A 16,820-nucleotide genomic window follows, 5' to 3' on the forward strand; every position below is an offset into this window, starting at 1 on the left:
TGACTATTTCCAGGTTACATCTTGTTTTACATGTACTTTATGCTCATTGTAACTAGTAAGATCTTAATCACACTATCAAACCTTAAAAAAAACAAGTACTGACAAAAATGTATTGTATGCTTTTATGCAAAAAATGCTTAAAATCTGTACATTTATCTTTGTTTTTTCAAATAAAGTTGTAAAAAAAAAAACAAAAAAAAAAAACAAAACAAAACAAACAAACAAACAAACAAAACAAAAACAAAAACAAAAAAACAGAGCTATCCAAACCCAGGAATGCTACTCGGCAACAAGGCTGCTGATGCTTATAATAGCAAGAACGAACTAGCGTCACACCGAGGGGGAGAAAAGCCAAGAAGCAACGAATATACAGTGTGAGGCAGGTCGGCTCTGTGCGAGGGCTGGGGACTGACTGCTGGCAAAGGGGCAACTAAAGGTGATTCCGGACAAATTGAGACACGTCCCCTTGGGACTTTCAAGGTTTTGACGCTTTTGCTTCTGGTAGGAGCTGCAGAAGTTGGGCGCACGGGCTCCATCTACTGTCCAGTTAGCATTGGTGCAGGGAAGGCATGCTACAGCCAAGGTGGAGCCTGGGCAGGATCAGGCAACAGGGAGGACAGGAGCAGTCTGAGCTCACTTACTTCTTAAGAAGGAACGCAAACCCTAAATGTATGTATAAACGGCATCTGGATACATAGCTCATGCTTATCTCGTATGTATTTGTATATTAGTGTACGTTTTGGATTTAGAAACTGTCTGGAGCTGGGAAGGTGGTCTAGTGGGAAAAATGCTTACACACAACTGTGAAGATATGAGTTTGTATCTCCAGAACACACACACACACACACACACACACACACACACACACACACACACACACACACACACACTGCATATCTGTCATTCCAGCACTCCAGTGATAAGATGGACAACGGTGAGAGCTCAAGGGCAGTGTGCACAGAGGCAGAAGATGGAAGGTAAGGATGGACATTCGCACTCACACAGAAGAATGCACATGCATGTACAGGTTAATAAAGTATATAGCCCAGGTCTGATATGTACTTGTAGATGAATATAAATCTTTGTGTTTAAAGTACCACTTCACCCTTCTCTTCCTGCATACATGGTCTCTTATTTTTAATAGACATTTCTGGGCTGATTGGATTTTTCTTTTGTAGAGATGGGGTCTGGCTATGTATCCCTGCTTGTTGGGAACTTTTTAACTATGTACCTTAGGCTGACCTTGAACGAACTTGCTGCAATCCTCCTGCTTCCACTTCTCCAGTGCGGGAATTCCAGGCATCTCCTGACCTGTCGGGCTGTGTGCTGTCTTGTTAGTGCCCAGTTCTTAGATGGAGGAAATGAAGAGTTGGTGCGATGTGGCAGCAACCATGGTTCTTCCTGAAGCAGTGTCATTTCAAATGGCGCACAGAAAGAAACACCACACAGCCAACAGGGTGACTGGCTTTACTGTTTTTTGCTTTGAAATTATGCATGCACTAAAAAGACCTTTACCTTTGAAATAATGAACTCACAGGGTTACAAAAACAAACACATAAACAAAGAAGTCCCCAAACCTGGACAGTACTCCCCCAATTCATGTGCCCTCCACTTTATTCCCCCAACAGTGGCATTTGCAATAAAGGAGAGGTTTCTGTTTCTCACCACTACAGTGGTGGCAATGGGATGGTGTCCTTGGGGTCAGTAGGTCACAAAGAGTTTTCACAAATGGGATTGGTCTTCTAAAGCACATCCTGGAGCACTTCCTTGTTTCTGCCACAGGAGGACACTGTTGGGGGCACTGAATCCACTGGTATTTTGGATTTAGCATTCCAGCTTCCGGAATCATAAGGAGTAAATACATTCCTTTTGTTCAGGAGTCACTCAGGATGTTAGGGGGATTCTCTATAGGAGCGGAGCTGATAGCCTGCATAAATGTTAGAAAGAATTTATTGCATTGGCTTACACTGTAGGATCTCCATAGCCATGTTAGTTACTTGCCAATTGCTGTGATAAAACACCAGGACTGAGGCAATTTACAGAAGAAAGAGTTTAGTCCAGAGGGTTAGATTCTACAATGGCAACAGGAAGCGGAGGCCTGCTCAAGCTTGTGGTTTGAACCATAGCTAGCAGGCCAAGGTGAAGCCTCCAGTTCTCAAAGCCGACCCCCAGTGATGATGTACTTCCTCCAGCAAGGCCACACCTCCTAAATCTCTCTCTCAAATAGTGTGGACAATTGGAAGGAAGCACTCAAATGCCCACGACTTTGGGGCATTTCTCATGCAAACCTCTGCAGCAGCCAACAATGGCTGTGTGCATGCGGAGAAGTAGAAAACCCAGAGGCTGTTCAGTGGCAAAGGTGGATGCTTTGGTTGTCCCAATTCGGAACTGAAGGTCTGCAGGATTCCTGGAGTGTTTGTGGTCTTCAGGCTGTGTTGAAGGTTGAAGAAGCTAGAGTTTGTGTGGGTAAAGGACATTGGCCCCAGAGAGAGGCAGCAGTGAAGAAACCCTGCTTTTCCTTGGGTCTCTTCATGTGGAATGCAGCACCTATGATGAGTGAAGGTCTTCTCCTTAGCTAGTCCTTTCTGCAAATGTCCCCATAGAGCCACCCAGGGAGGTTTGTCTCATAGTTGAGTCCAGATCCTGCCAAGGTGACAATAAGCTTAATTATCATAATGGGTGTGTGGTAGCTGGGGTCCAATGTCAAAACCAGAAGACAGACAGTAAAGACTTCAGAAGTCAGGCAATTTCACCCCTCTCTGTCTTCCCTCCATCCCTTCCTTCCTCTCTCCCCCTCTCTCTGTCTTTCTTTCTGACCGTCTTTCTCTCTCTGTCTTTGTCTCTGTCTGTCTCTGTCTCTGTCTCTGTCTCTCTCTCTCTCTCTCTCTGTGTGTGTGTGTGTGTGTGTGTGTGTGTGTTCGTGTGTGTGCATATGCGAGCAGGAGTGTGTGTTTGTATAGAAATGGATACAGTGACCACAGAGTCTAGAAGAGGCGCTGGTTCCTCAGAGCTGAGATTACAGGCAGCTGTAAGCTGCCCAGTGTGAGTGCTGGGATCTGAACTTGGGTCTGCTGCTAGAGCAGCAAGTGCTCCTAATCCCTGAGCCATCTCCCCAGCTTCTTCTGTTCTCATTCTGGCACAAAAGCTAGAATACAATCCACGTCATCATCTGACATTTTCTTCTATTTAATAGTCTCTGCAGAGTTTCCCTTCAGTCCAGAGACTGGGCTCATTCGTTCCCACGTACCCCTCACTCCGCACCGCTGCGTAGCTGTGTCCTGACTTACGGACTGTTCTTACAGACAGAAGGCTGTCCGTCTCCAGACTGCCGTTGTCAGAGACAGTGCTCAGAGAATCGTACCCACGCTTCCATGTTTGTAGAAAGTTCTTGGAGGTAAACCAGAAATGATAGAGCAACAGCCAAATGATGAGAGCATTTGTTAATTTTGTTATATTTCTCACAGTGACTTCCTTTTCCATGGCCATCACTGAGGTGGGAGATTTTCCTGAGGAAGATGGAAATTCCAGATAGTGAGAACCCATCTAACAGAGAACTCAGTGGGTTTCCTTTGCCCTGGTCAGGGAGATATTTTTGAGGTATACTGGAAAACCATGAACGGGGCCCATGACCACTAATAGGACTGTGTGGTTCACAGCTTCTCTGGCTCTAAGGAAGCACAGTGGAAGCTGAAGGGTTAACTCTTTGCCTTTGTGAGGGCCTGAGGTTACTAGGCAGGATCTGGGACCAAACTCTCCACAGAACTGTGGGTATCTCATTGGAAGTGAAAGGAGGAGGCATTGGACAGGCTCTGCCTTCAGGGATTTGTTGCCTGATGTAGTTGTAGCCACCGCGTCTGGGTGTGTCCTGATGCTGTGGGAAATGTCAAATGGCTGGAGCAGGAGGCCCTTAGAATCCCCAAGTGTAGCCATGTTGGAGAATTCCTTAGAATTTGGGGTGTTCAGGAAGCCCACTGTCACTTAGCCCACCAAATCTCATGGAAGAGACACACTTCACTGGGCAAAGGAGTGTTGAGTACCAGCTACCTGAGGACACTGTGGCTTGGGACATCTTTAGATGTGCCTATACACTTCCTCAATCATTTAAAAGACGTTGGTTCAAGCCACTCAGTCACAATCCTGGTGCTTGTTCCGGTATGTGCTAGTGAGGAAGACAGATGTGGGTGGGGTGCTGCCTCGTCAGTGATGCTTTATTATTCTGAATGAAGTCCTTGAAGACCACAGTGGGATCCCAGGGCCTGTTCTGGTTGTAGAGGCTGCTTCTGGAGTGCTCAGATACCCAAAACCTGTATGTCCTCCAGGGGTATCTGTTGTCAGAGTGACGCAGGTGACTCTGGAAACTGGAGTTACCTCTGAGCCACTCCCATGGGACAGTCTCAAGACCCTGGGCCATGAAGTACTGTGTCTCTATAAGGAGCTTTTATCTTCCCTGTTGCCATGTCAGGCTCAGAAGTCCCATGTGAATGTCTCCAGTCCCATCCAAACCCAAGTGCACACAGATGCCCACAGATGCACACAGATGCCCACAGATGCACACAGATGCTCACAGATGCACCACACACACACACACACACACACACACACACACACACACACACACACCCCTCAGCTATGAATCGGATCTGCAGTGAATAGTTACACCTGTGACCCCAGATGTCCTTTGGGGGTTGCTAGAAAGCAGAAACTGGACCGTTTCCTTCTGAAGCAGATCAGAGAGCACCATGTGAGCGGAAACACGCAGTGCTGCAAGCATCAGAGTTTAGAGACATCTTCAAGTTGCAGGGTCTGGAAGTTGTTCTTGGTGATGGGGAGCAAGAATTAGAACAGAAGCCTCCTCCTTTGGTCCCAGGGATCTCCAGCTGCCAGTAGGAGGCAGAGCTAGGGACAGGATCTGGGCTAACAGTGTGCACAGGGAAGCGAAACACACAAATCCCCCAGGAGTGTGGGGAAATTTTACAAGTAAATTATGGCCACTGCCACAGTTTCAATGCGACAGTAGCTGGTTTTCTAGGGAGCCACGCTGCAGCCAGTCTGCTGGGTTTTAACCACAGAACAGAAGCAGCTGGTGTTTCTGAAGGCCTGGCAGCCACCAGTATACAAAAAGCCAGTGGGTGGATACTGAAGTAGCTGCTCGTCGGGTCCTTGAACAAGTGGTCTTGTTCTGCTGAGATTGAGGTCAAGCTAACAGTCCCGGCGTTTCTCAGTGGTGTCACCTGTTTAGACCACCCCCAGATGATGCGATGACCATTCCACAGTGTTAGGAACCATTTCTCACCTCCAGGGCATTTTTTATCCTCCTGCTCCACGTACTACTTCATTTATCCCCAACAAGAGCAGACACACACCTCACATTCAGGGTACCCTAGGGCTCTATTCTCTGCCACCATTTTTTTTTTTTCAGATGTGTGCAACCTTTTACTTCACACGGAAGTAGGCTGGGTAAATACTTCTGATTTTATGTCAGAGAGTCTCAGTTTTGTCTCCAGTGGGTGACGTCACTGGTAAGAAGCAGCTGAGTAATTGGGAAGGCCTGCTCTCAAGTCCTACCTGTCACATCCAGGTCAACTTGTTAATGCTTTAGGTGGGAATAGATATTTCTAAGCAAGTGGGTATTCAGGTGGGTACATCCCCTAGGATGGTAGAAGGTGGTGAGTGTATGCATCTAGGTCTCCACTAGGGTAGAATATGTATAGTTCTAGGTGTAACTGAAATTATAGACTGTGGTTTTCCCCAGCACCACTGTGAGTCACCTCAGCCCAGCATAGGTATCGAAGCCATCTGTAAAGCCGGACTTCAAGTATTTCCTAAGAGGCACTCCATGGGCATCTCAATGACACCGAGGGCTTATTGAGAGAGGATGGGGCAGTCAACGTCATAGAAGTAGACAGCATCCTGAAGAGTGAATGTGGCTGGTCGTCACACTGTCTAGACCCCAGCTCACATCCATGAACTTGGCCTGCATGCCTGCAGTTATACACCTTCCATTCAGTGCCCCATCTGTTTGCGTGCTGATCTCAGAGGTGATACACTCACCTCTACAGAGCACATTAAAGCTCTGTAGTTCAGAGGATCACTGTGGCTGGAAGGAGGAGCTCTGGCCTCTGCAGAGGAGAAAGGAGAAGCTCTGGTGTCCTTTGAACATGTGTCATGTTTTAGGTTGAGTGGGGAACATTGGGCTAGACTTGTTGAGGGCCAGCCTTCTGATGGGCATGAGGAATTCAGCATGGGGTGTAGGCAGCAAACTGTGGTGACTGCTCTGTGCTCTTGGGTAGTGGGTCCTTGAGACCACCATGTCCACTTCTCCAACTGTGTATTTCTGAGCCAGTTCCTCTGGGATATTGTAGAACTTTCCATTATACCAGAGCTCTTTGGTCCTGGACAAGTGTGCTCCCATGATCCACTAGGACCTCCAGTCCCATTGGGGCACAGGAAGTGTCCTTTCACAAAAGTGTTGCAAGATAAACCATGTTAAGTGCCTGCTAGACTCCTCTGCATGAGGGGCCGCATGAGGAAAGGTCAGGCAGCAGCCATTACTGTAGTGAGAAGCCACTGGTACCTCATTAGCATGGAGAACTCTGATTTGGGCCTATGCGACCACAGGTCATGTTTCCTTATGTAGGAAGTGTGGCATGTATTCAGGTACAGGAACTCAGGCCTGTTCTACTTTACCAAGCTTCCTGACGTGGTTTATTGTCCCACAACATGCATTTTAGAATTCAGTGTGAGCATTCAAAGTACAGTCTCTGGGCTCAAGTCACCTGGGATCGAGTCCCGGGGAATCACAGAGCCAAGGGTAACCTGTATGACTTTGGCCTTGTGTTTACACTCTCTGGGTTTCACTGTCTTCAGCTGTGGAATGGAAACAACAGCAGCTGTGTGCACGGCCCTAAGACTGTGGAAGGAAAGAAGCTGACAGTACATGTAGTTCCTGTCACACAGGAACAACGACAGACTGCTGGAACTCACAGCACATTGGCTATGGTTCTCTTTAAAGTGAGCTTTGATGATACAGTCTGGACTGCAGCACATTGGGGTTCTAAGGCTGAGTCAAGGATGGGGAAACTCCTGCCTGGCCCAACCTCTTCTCCCTTCCCAGTGGGGACTCAAGCTGGGGTCTCTTGATCATCAAGACTATGGGAGTGTCTCTGTCACATCATACTAAGTTATGAGCCAATGGAAAACTTTTTCTTTTGAGGGAAGATAAGGTCACGGATTCATCATCTATCCCTATGCTCAAGACACCCATAAAATACTGAGCATGTATAAGGGAAGGCTGCTTATGATACTGCCAGTGTGCGGTGGCTCTGTCTCCCCTGGTGCCTGGCGTGGGACTGCCCGATAAGTCGTGCTCTGTTCCTGGGGGAGATGTTGACTCTTCCATACTTGGAGACAGCAGCCATACTCACTAGCTCTGTATCCTGCAGATCTTATCCCAGCCTTTGTCTAACTGGCTCTCGCTGGAAGAATCCAGCTGTGGCATTTTCAACACAAAAGCTGCCTTGGGTTTATCTCTAGCAGGAAGCCTTTTTGTAACAGTAGGGTCCTCCTCAAGGGTCTCTCTGGGTCTCTAGCTGCAGTCCTCACTCCAGTAGGTAGGGCTGAGACAACAGAGTCCTGGCTTACAGGTTGGGCCTGGGAGTGGGTAGAAGGACTCTGAGAGGATGTTGCTATTTCAGGTAATTAATTTCCATTGGTTTGTCCTGATCAGAACCAACTGGGAGAAACACAGAGAAAACTCTCCTGTTGAGACAGAGGCACAGAAAGAGGCTCAGATGTCTAAACTGTTGAGTGTCCTCCACTCTTGGGTCGGGCCTGGCATCTGTGTGATGCCTAAATGATGCCTACATCTCACCTAAAATGATTGCAGGGTAAGACAGGCAAGCCAAGTTATACATACTCATTAGACATACCAGGGAGAAACTGAGCCACAGAACCTGAGCGTTGCAAATGCTTCATATTTTCTATTTGAAAATGTGTTTTATTGTTGGGCATGTGCCTTTCCCAAGGGTCAGAAACATGAGTTATGTGTACAGAAGAATGCAAAAATTTCTGGAAGATTCTTCAAGAGAAGCGTTCTCACTTAACTAAATGTCAAGTTTATACTCTGCCCTTTTTCAAAGTTAACTAAAATCGTGCCCACAAAGGGGCTTCCTGTCTTTGTTCTGGGTCTGGGTCTGTTCACATCCTACTCACCGCCCCTCAGCACATTGGCATTTACTTTTCAGGAGACGAGGTCTGACTGTGGCAGTGAACCGTGTGTGCTGCACCTGCCCCATCCCCTGTGAGCTGTTGGGCTGCTGGGAGCCTCAACTCTTCTGTCTGTTGTCCTTTGTGATCACTGTCAAGGCAGGTCTGAGAACCCTTTGCATTCTCCAAGTCTCCTACTCATGGTTCATCATGGTTGTTTGTCTCCATGAGCATCACGTGCTCTGGGCACGTCTCTCTCCCCTTGTCTTGCTCCTCTACTGGCCTTGCTTTGCCCTTGTAATTGATCAGGGGAATCACAGGGCTCCAGGCTTTCAGAGTCCATCTTGGCAAGAGTGGGTGAGGAAGGGGATCTCGGTAAACCCAAAGCCAGGAGGCTGGCAGGAAAAACATGAATTCTAGTTAAATTTGGTCATGCTGCTCTTTAAGAAAACATTATAAACTGGATTTCATTTCTCTCTCTCTCTCTCTCTATCTCTATGTGTGCGTGCTGGTGTGTGAGTGTATATGTGTGTAAATGTATATTGGTGTGTGTATACTTAGGCATAGTCACTTTTATACAGATAAGGGCGTGGATCAGAAGACAAAGGAGTTGGTTTCCAGTCATCACCCACCCCGATTCCCCTCATTTTTGTTGCTTTGCTTTCATTTTTTTAATAGACAGTAGCACAGCCCAGGCTTTGCGCCTCTTATCCTCTTGCCTCCTCTTCCCCAGTGCTGGGATGCAGGTAAGTACCACCACACTGCACTTTGTTTCCCTTCCCAGTTTTGCAACAGGGCATCTTACTAGCCTAGAGCTTGACAAGTCCACTAGGGGGATGGCTGGAGTGGTACAGTTATCTGTGTGTCTTCTTCTCGACAGGTCTGCGATTACAAGTTTGCACTACCACACCCTCTGTTGTCCTCTGGGTTCCAGATATCAAGGTGATGTCCTTATTCTGCAAGACTGCCACTTAATTCAGCTGCCTAATCTGTAGACTTCATCTAGAATGTTTTTATGAGAAAGTAGTAATTATACATGATTTGAAGTGATGTCTTTATACATGTACACAGTGGATTCTCACACTTAACTCTCCTTTTATTCTTTCAAATGCCTCTAATCTCCCTCCTCCAAACTCAACCTCTTCTACTTATATGCCCCTTCCTTCCTTCCTTTTTTTCCTTCCTTCCTTTCTTCCTTCCTTCCTTCCTTCCTTCCTTCCCTCTCTCCCTCCATCCCTCCATCCCTCCCCCTCCCTTCCTTCCTTTTGTTAACCCAGTAGTTTTGTTAGTGTGGCTTACTTGATAATGGGTGAGCTTTGTGTCCATGAACACGGGTGACTTGGCAGAGGCTACACCACCGAAAGAAACAGCCCCTCTTCCCCAGTCAAGCATTAACTCCATATACATTTTCAGGGAGAAGTGTGCCACAAAGGCTCCCCCTGACCATGATAAGATGTTGTTGGGCCTAATCTTCTATGGTCTCAGATGTCATTTATGGCTGTTTTCAGGGGTGTTTTAGGTTTGTGTCCACACTGAGGAAGAGGAGTAGAGTGAGCACCGCCCCACATCTCCTCCCTATTTCCTCTGTCTCTCCCACTTTAAGCATCCACCCTGTGGTTCACATGCTATAAATGCTGAACCTCAGAGATGCTCCACTACTACCCAGAGTCTATTGCTCTTCCATCGTTCCTGTTTGCTGGGCCCCCAGAGGATTGACTAGCGCGTGTGACAGGCACCAAGCACTGTAGTGTCAGAGAGTATTCTCACAGAGCCAAAATCCTGAAACTCTCCTTGTTCTTCCCTCCTTGTAGCTCAACCTTTGCCTACCTCTCCTCGTAACTGTCTTTCCAGAAGGGAGCTGACACCTACATTAGGCAGCGTGCATTCCTGATGCTTTCATGTCCTCTGTGGCTGGCTTCCTATTTTCCAATCATTCATCCCAAGATGTCTTTTTTCTTTGCCCAGAAGGGCGAAAGTATAGAAGAGGCTGAGAACAATCTTTTCCAACATAATAACACAGGCAGCCCAGGGAGGAACACAGTAGCTATGGAGCCACCGACAGGAGGCATGCCTACCCTCCAAAACACACTTACTAGCAACACCATCCTCTACCCAGAATGGCCTGGCCCTTGCTTTCTTGTGTTTTCTCTCTTTTTCCTGTCCCCTGCATCATACCTGCTCCTCTTCCTCTCCCTCCCTCCCTGCTAGCCTTCTTAGTGTCCCATTGGATGTACATGTGACCTCTGGTCTACCTGCCTCTGCTTCCTTCAACAGGCACCACTAAACCCCACTGTATACACAGTATTAGCAGACAGTGAGAGAAAGACAGGGTAAACATGAGGGGCAGCCCTCATGTCTTTTATCTTTTTGCTTGTGTGCGTTCCATGTGTGTTTGTTTATATTGTATGTGTGGCCATGTATTCTTTGGTGCATGTGCATGGGGCAGAAAGTGGCAGTCAATATTATGTGTCTTACTCATTCCCCACATTTTTTTAAAGGCAGGTTTTCTTGCCAAACCAAAGTTCACTGAATTTTGCTGGAGCATCTGGCCAGCCAGCTCCAGAAATCATCTATTTGCCCTGCCTAAAGTCAATGTTGAGCTATGGGCATGGGCCATGGTGCCTGACTTTACATGTGTGCTGGGCAACTGAATTCAGCTTCCCACACTTCACTGACTGAGCCTCTGTTCCACCTTCAACCCTGCAGTTCTCTAGGCCTGGGTTCCTAATGGACACACGAGGGAAAGTCGGGTTCCTTGCCCTTTTCAGTTCTTCAAGGGCACCTATATGTTCCCCTTCATTCCTCCCATTCTTACAACACACACACACACACACACACACACACACATACAACACACACACTCACAAATCCAAACACACACACAGACTCACACACTCACATACACTCACACATACAGTTACACACACATACTCACACACTCACATACATACACATACACACACTCACACATATACATACAGATACACACACTCACATACACTCACACACATACAGTTACACACACACACACAGACAAACACACACTGAATGCAATACATATTAGTTCATTTCTATTTTCCTTTGCTACTTGGTATATCCTGTAGGGTCTTCTGTAGATCATCAATATAAGACTCATGAATGTCTTTCACCATCTGGCAGCATAGGATGCAGTGCCCTAGTTTATTGAGCTATTCTTCACTACAGACGGGAAGTCGGTTGTCTCCAGGCTTCTGTTGTTAAGAGACGGTGATGCAGAGAATCAGCACACACACTGGGCAAGAGTCGGAGGGGCTAGAAGAGCAGCCAAAGGATGATATGTTGTTAACCTTGTTAGATTTCCCATGGCACCTTCCTTCTGCATACCCAACATTTAGGTGGGACAGTACCCCTAAAGCTTCCCAAGAGGGATCAGAAAGTCTCAGACACTGAAAAGTCATCTAGAGAACTCCAGTGTCTCACTGTGCTTTCTTTCCTCTCCCTGAGGTATGCTTTTGGGGTGCAGTGGGGAAATGTGAATGGAGCCCATGGCTATCCATCTGAGCATGTGGCTCATACTCCCCCCGCCCACCCCTCGCACCGGTACCTCTAAGAGGCAGCATACAAAGATAGAAACTGAAGGGTTTGTTGTCTGTCCAGGGGTGGGTGTCCCTGGAGCAATTAGGCAAGAGTTGGGAGACTCTTCACACATGATTGTGTGTCTTACTGTAGCTGAACTGTGCAGGCGTTGAGTAGATCTTTTCAAGGATCTGGTACCTGATGTACTTGTAGTTTTTGTACCTGTATATCTCTGGAAGCTGTTGTACAAATCAAATGGCTGGAGCAAGAATCCTGCAGCATTCCCTGGTATAGCCATGCTGGGGGCATTCTCAGAATAGAGGTTGTTTGAGAGACCGACTGTCACCCAGGCCACCAAGTCCTATGGCAGAAATATGAGTCTCAGTGGGAGGACCCTGGGGATTGGGGTGTTTCTTTATATATATTTATAAGCATCCCAAGATATCCTAGCCCCATTTAAAAGAGGAGGACCCATCTGTCCTGACCTCTGAACTTGCTCTACACAGCTAGCCATAATCCTGGGACCAGCAAAATCTTGCCATTGACAAGACCAGAGGTGGGCAAAGGAGATTGGATCAGTACCTCATCTTCAATGTTTTCATTGTTGTGAATGAAGTTCTCAAAGACCATAGGATAAGCCCAGTGGTGGTTCTGGCTGTAAAGGCTACTGTGGAACCGCTCAGACTCCTGGTACTTGGTCACTGCCAGCTGGTACCTGCAAGCAGAGAGGCATACGAGTAGCTTCAGAAACAGGGATTGGCTCTGATGCCCTCCAGAGAGCACCATCACAGCCAAAGATCGGGACACGTTTGCTGTTTCAGAGTGAACGATAGTCTTCCAGGGACCGAAAGACTTCCCATCTCTGTCAGCCAGGATTCTCATGAGCTTCTCACTCCTTCCCTCAGTGCATTAGGAGGCTCTCAGAGAGCAGCAAAACCATGACCTCTTGGGCAGAAATCAATCATACACAAGGGAATACACAATCACTGAGGGAAGCTCTTGGCCTTTCTCAGCAGTTTGCCTGAGTCCCCTCACCTGGGCCACATGAAAGCTGGTGAGTTCTGCCATCCTGGGGGTAACATTTGCTCAGCCATGGAGGGGATATGCAGGCGGTAGCTGTGGCTGTGACCGAATACACTTTTCCCAGTGTTGCTAAAAAGCAGGTACTTGGGCAGAGTCTGCCTGAAGTGGAAGGCAGCCTGGCGCTCCCAGGAGTACTGGGTCTTGTCGAGGATGGGCTTGACCTGCTGGCTTCTCTGGCTCCAGGGGCTGGTGATGTTTTCCAGTCTCATCTTCAGTGTCTGGAAGCTGTTCTTGGTACCTGTATCATGAGGTAAGGAGGGCAGGGGTGAGGAATCAAGGGCTGGGACAGAAAGGTCCTCCCTGTTTGTATGAGCTCCATGCTAGGCCACACCCACAGTCAGCCCATAGGAGAAAGCTGGGGTCAGGCACTTGGTGAGCATGTGGGAAGAAGGGAGGCCCACAGATGAACTACAGGGGTGACTATAGACTGTTTTCTAGAGATTCCGTTGGCTTTCTGGGTTTTTAACCTTAGAGACATGGTACGTTTCTCAGGTCTGAGTACTATTGGAGTGTTCTGGGATAGAGGGCCGGTCAGAGCTGAGAGGGTAGCGGCTACCCATCTGGTCCTGAAAGCCATATCGAGGGCATTGTTCTGTTATAGGATTGGATGTCGAGCATCACAGCCATGCTATGCCTCTGGGATGATGTCATTATCCAAAAACACTGGACACCCAGATGACAGTGTGGTCATCTCAGTGCTGGGAGGTAGCAGTTCTTTCTTTTTATCCTCCTCCTCATCATCACCCTCATCATCACCACCATTATTATTATTCTACTTATTCACTTTACATCCTGCCCACATTCTTCCTCCATACCCCCCTCTCCTCTGAGCTGTGGGGACACCCCTGGGTATCTCCCCACTCTGCCACATCAAGTCTCTGTGAGGCTTGACAAGGCAGCCCAACTAGAAGAACATATCTCACATACAGACAACAGATTTTGGGATAGCCTCTGCTCCAGTTTGGGACTCACATGAAGACCAAACTATACACATCTACAATGTATGTGTGGGGGGGAGGTAGCATTTCTGACCCTCATGACACTTCTTTCCCCCAACCATTCCACTCATGCTCAACAAGGGGGGACGTACACCCCACATTTAGGGCAACCCTAGAGTACCATTTGTAGTCCCCATTTTTTTAGGGGTACATGATTTTTTTTCATGTATATAAGAAGTCTGAATGGACACAGCTGATTTTATGCCGGGGAGTCTTAGCCCATCTCTTGTTATCAATGTATTGGAAACAGTTTAGTGCCTGGGAGGGTCTGGTCTCAAGACTTACCTGCCACATCCAGGTCAATGCGGTAATGTGCTAGGTGGGAGTGGACGTTTCCAAGCAGGTGGGTGTGCAGGCGACTGCGGTAGAGCAGCCCTTCTGAGGTGTAGAACGTGGCGTGAACATACCCGGTAGCATACATCTTGCCTTCCATCATGCCATCGGAGTGGAAGATGAAGTCCCAGATGTAATCATGATTGTGGATTGTTGATGCTGTCCTCAGAACCAGAATGGGTCCACTCAGCCGAGCATAGGAGGTGAAGCTATTTCTAAAGTTGGAGTTAAAGTAATGCCTAAGGGGAGCTCCCACGGGCACTTCAAAGATACAAAGGGCTTGCTGAGAGAGGACAGGACCGTCACTGTCATAGTAGTAGATGGCATCCAGGAAGGTGGCTTTGTGTGGACAGTCAATGCCAGGAGTTAGTTGGTGAGTAATACCTCCTAGGCCCCAGCCCACATCCACATACTTGGTCTCCCTGCCTGTAGCAGTGTGTCCTTTATACAGTGCCATAACCTCTTGCACACCAACCTCATAGGCGATGCGCTCACCTCTGAAGTGTACATTAAAGAGCTGAAGCCCATAAGAAGAGTGCAGCTTGAAGAAGAAGCTCCAGTCTCCATAGAGCACAGTGTTGTGGTTTAGTCTGTAGCGGGGAACATGGGGCTGGGCCATTCGAGGGCCACCCTTGTTGATGGGCATGGGAAATTGAACATAGGGCTGGACCACTCCAGGGCCATGTTTGCTTATGGGCATGGGGAATTCAGCACGGGACTGGGCCATTCGAGGGCCACCCTTGTTGATAGACATGGGGAATTCAGGATAGGACTGGACCACTCCAGGGCCATGCTTGCTTATGGGCATGGGGAATTCAGCACGGGACTGGGCCATTCCAGGGCCACCCTTGGTGATAGGCATGGGAAATTCAGGATAGGACTGGACCACTCCAGGGCCATGTTTGTTTATGGGCATGGGGAATTTAGCACGGGACTGGGCCATTCGAGGGCCACCCTTGGTGATAGGCATGGGAAATTCAGGATAGGACTGGACCACTCCAGGGCCATGCTTGCTTATGGGCATGGGGAATTCAGCACGGGACTGGGCCATTCGAGGGCCACCCTTGGTGATAGGCATGGGAAATTCAGGATAGGACTGGACCACTCCAGGGCCATGCTTGCTTATGGGCATGGGGAATTCAGCACGGGACTGGGCCATTCGAGGGCCACCCTTGGTGATGGGCATGGGGAATTCAGGATAGGACTGGACTACTCGGGGGCCACCCTTGCTGGTGGGCATGGGAAATTTAGAATAGGGCTGGACCATTTGGGGGCCACCCTTGCTGATGGGCACGGGAAATTTAGGATAGGGCTTGACTACTCGGGGGCCACCTTTGCTGATGGGCACAGAAAGTTCAGGATAGGGCTGGACCACTCGGGGGCCACCCTTGCTGATGGGCATGAGGAATTCACCATGGGGCTTGTAGGTGGAGAATTGTGGAGACTGCTCTGCAGTCTTGGGCAGTGGGTCCTCAAGGATCACTGTGTCCACTTCTCCATATGCATATTTCTGAGCCAGTTCCTCTGGGCTGTTGTAGAACTTGCCATTATACCAGACTTGCTCTATTCTCCAGTCCCGGACATCTGTGCTCCCATGATCCACAAGAATCTCTAGCCCTGTGGGCTGCAGGAAACGACCATTCACAGAGCGTTGCAAAAGAAACCAGCTTTGGCGCTTCCTGAATGTCATACTGCGAGGGCCAACATTGGTAAAGGTCAGGCAGCCACCATTGCAGTCCTGCAGTGTGAAGCCAGTGGTATCAAAGAAAAACTCTTGTAAGGGCTTGGTGGCTGTCCTCAGGGCATGGAAGAGAAGGGCAGACTCTACTTTGGACATGGGTCTGGATGCCCACGACAGCTCCTGGCCACTCTTGCGCTTCAGTTTTCTCATGTACATGGGCTGTTCAACGGGCCCCACAGCATACTCGGTGACATTGGGGTACTCCTGGGCACCAAAGTAGATCAGGACACGGGCTTCTCGTAAAGGAGGCATGGCTCCTTTATCTAGGAAAGCCAGCACCTCATACTTCTTGGGCATTAGCATCTCAATGAGGAACACAGAGTTCTTGGCCAAAGTCAGTACCGTGGATGGTTGCAGCTCCAGCTCCTTCCTGCTCATCAGGAAGTTGTGCACACACTCCAGCTCCTTGGCACTCAAGTCCCACAACACTCGGGGCTTGGTATTCAGTGCCCACCTGTAGTGCTTTGCCACAGACATCTGGACCACCAAGATGGTAGTCATCCATCCCAGAGTCAAGATCCTTCCGACCAGGCTCATCGCTCTGACACAGCGGAGGAGAGGAGAGCTCCCAGGTATTTCTGTCTCTGAGAAAGCACCTCAGAGTCCCTAGTTCTTACACGAACGTTTTCCTTTTATCCAGATGAAGCCAGAGCTGACCTCAGTGGTGTCTAGACTTCTCTGTGCACAGAGCTGTTTTCTTTCTTATTGTCAGATCTCTTATACCCTCTCTTATCTAGACATTGCCCGTATTTTTCTTTTTCACGGTGTTATCTCTGTGGGGGAGCATTTATCAGCCAGAAACACTATGAGTCATAGCAGCAGAGCCTTGGTCTTCACTGGTTACAAAACGCTTCTGGAAAGGCAGGGGGCTGTGCTGACAACAAAAATCCCCCTTGAAGGCAACA

General features: G+C 48.4%; 1 protein-coding gene across 1 annotated transcript; it reads right to left on the reverse strand.

Annotated features, from left to right (window-relative positions):
* Positions 1-2,250: 2,250 nt before the first annotated feature.
* LOC308432599 (diamine oxidase [copper-containing]-like) lies at positions 2,251-16,452 on the reverse strand (the record flags this gene model as incomplete). Its single annotated transcript, XM_080932378.1, is given in 8 exon segments — positions 2,251-2,430; positions 3,301-3,506; positions 11,983-12,121; positions 12,343-12,475; positions 12,796-13,081; positions 14,127-14,889; positions 15,321-15,329; positions 15,331-16,452. Coding segments are annotated over 8 exon segments (2,838 nt in total).
* Between the last annotated feature and the right edge of the window lie 368 nt (positions 16,453-16,820).

This window comes from Micromys minutus (genome assembly GCF_963924665.1).
Source record: "Micromys minutus genome assembly, chromosome: 18".
Lineage (NCBI taxonomy): Eukaryota > Metazoa > Chordata > Mammalia > Rodentia > Muridae > Micromys > Micromys minutus.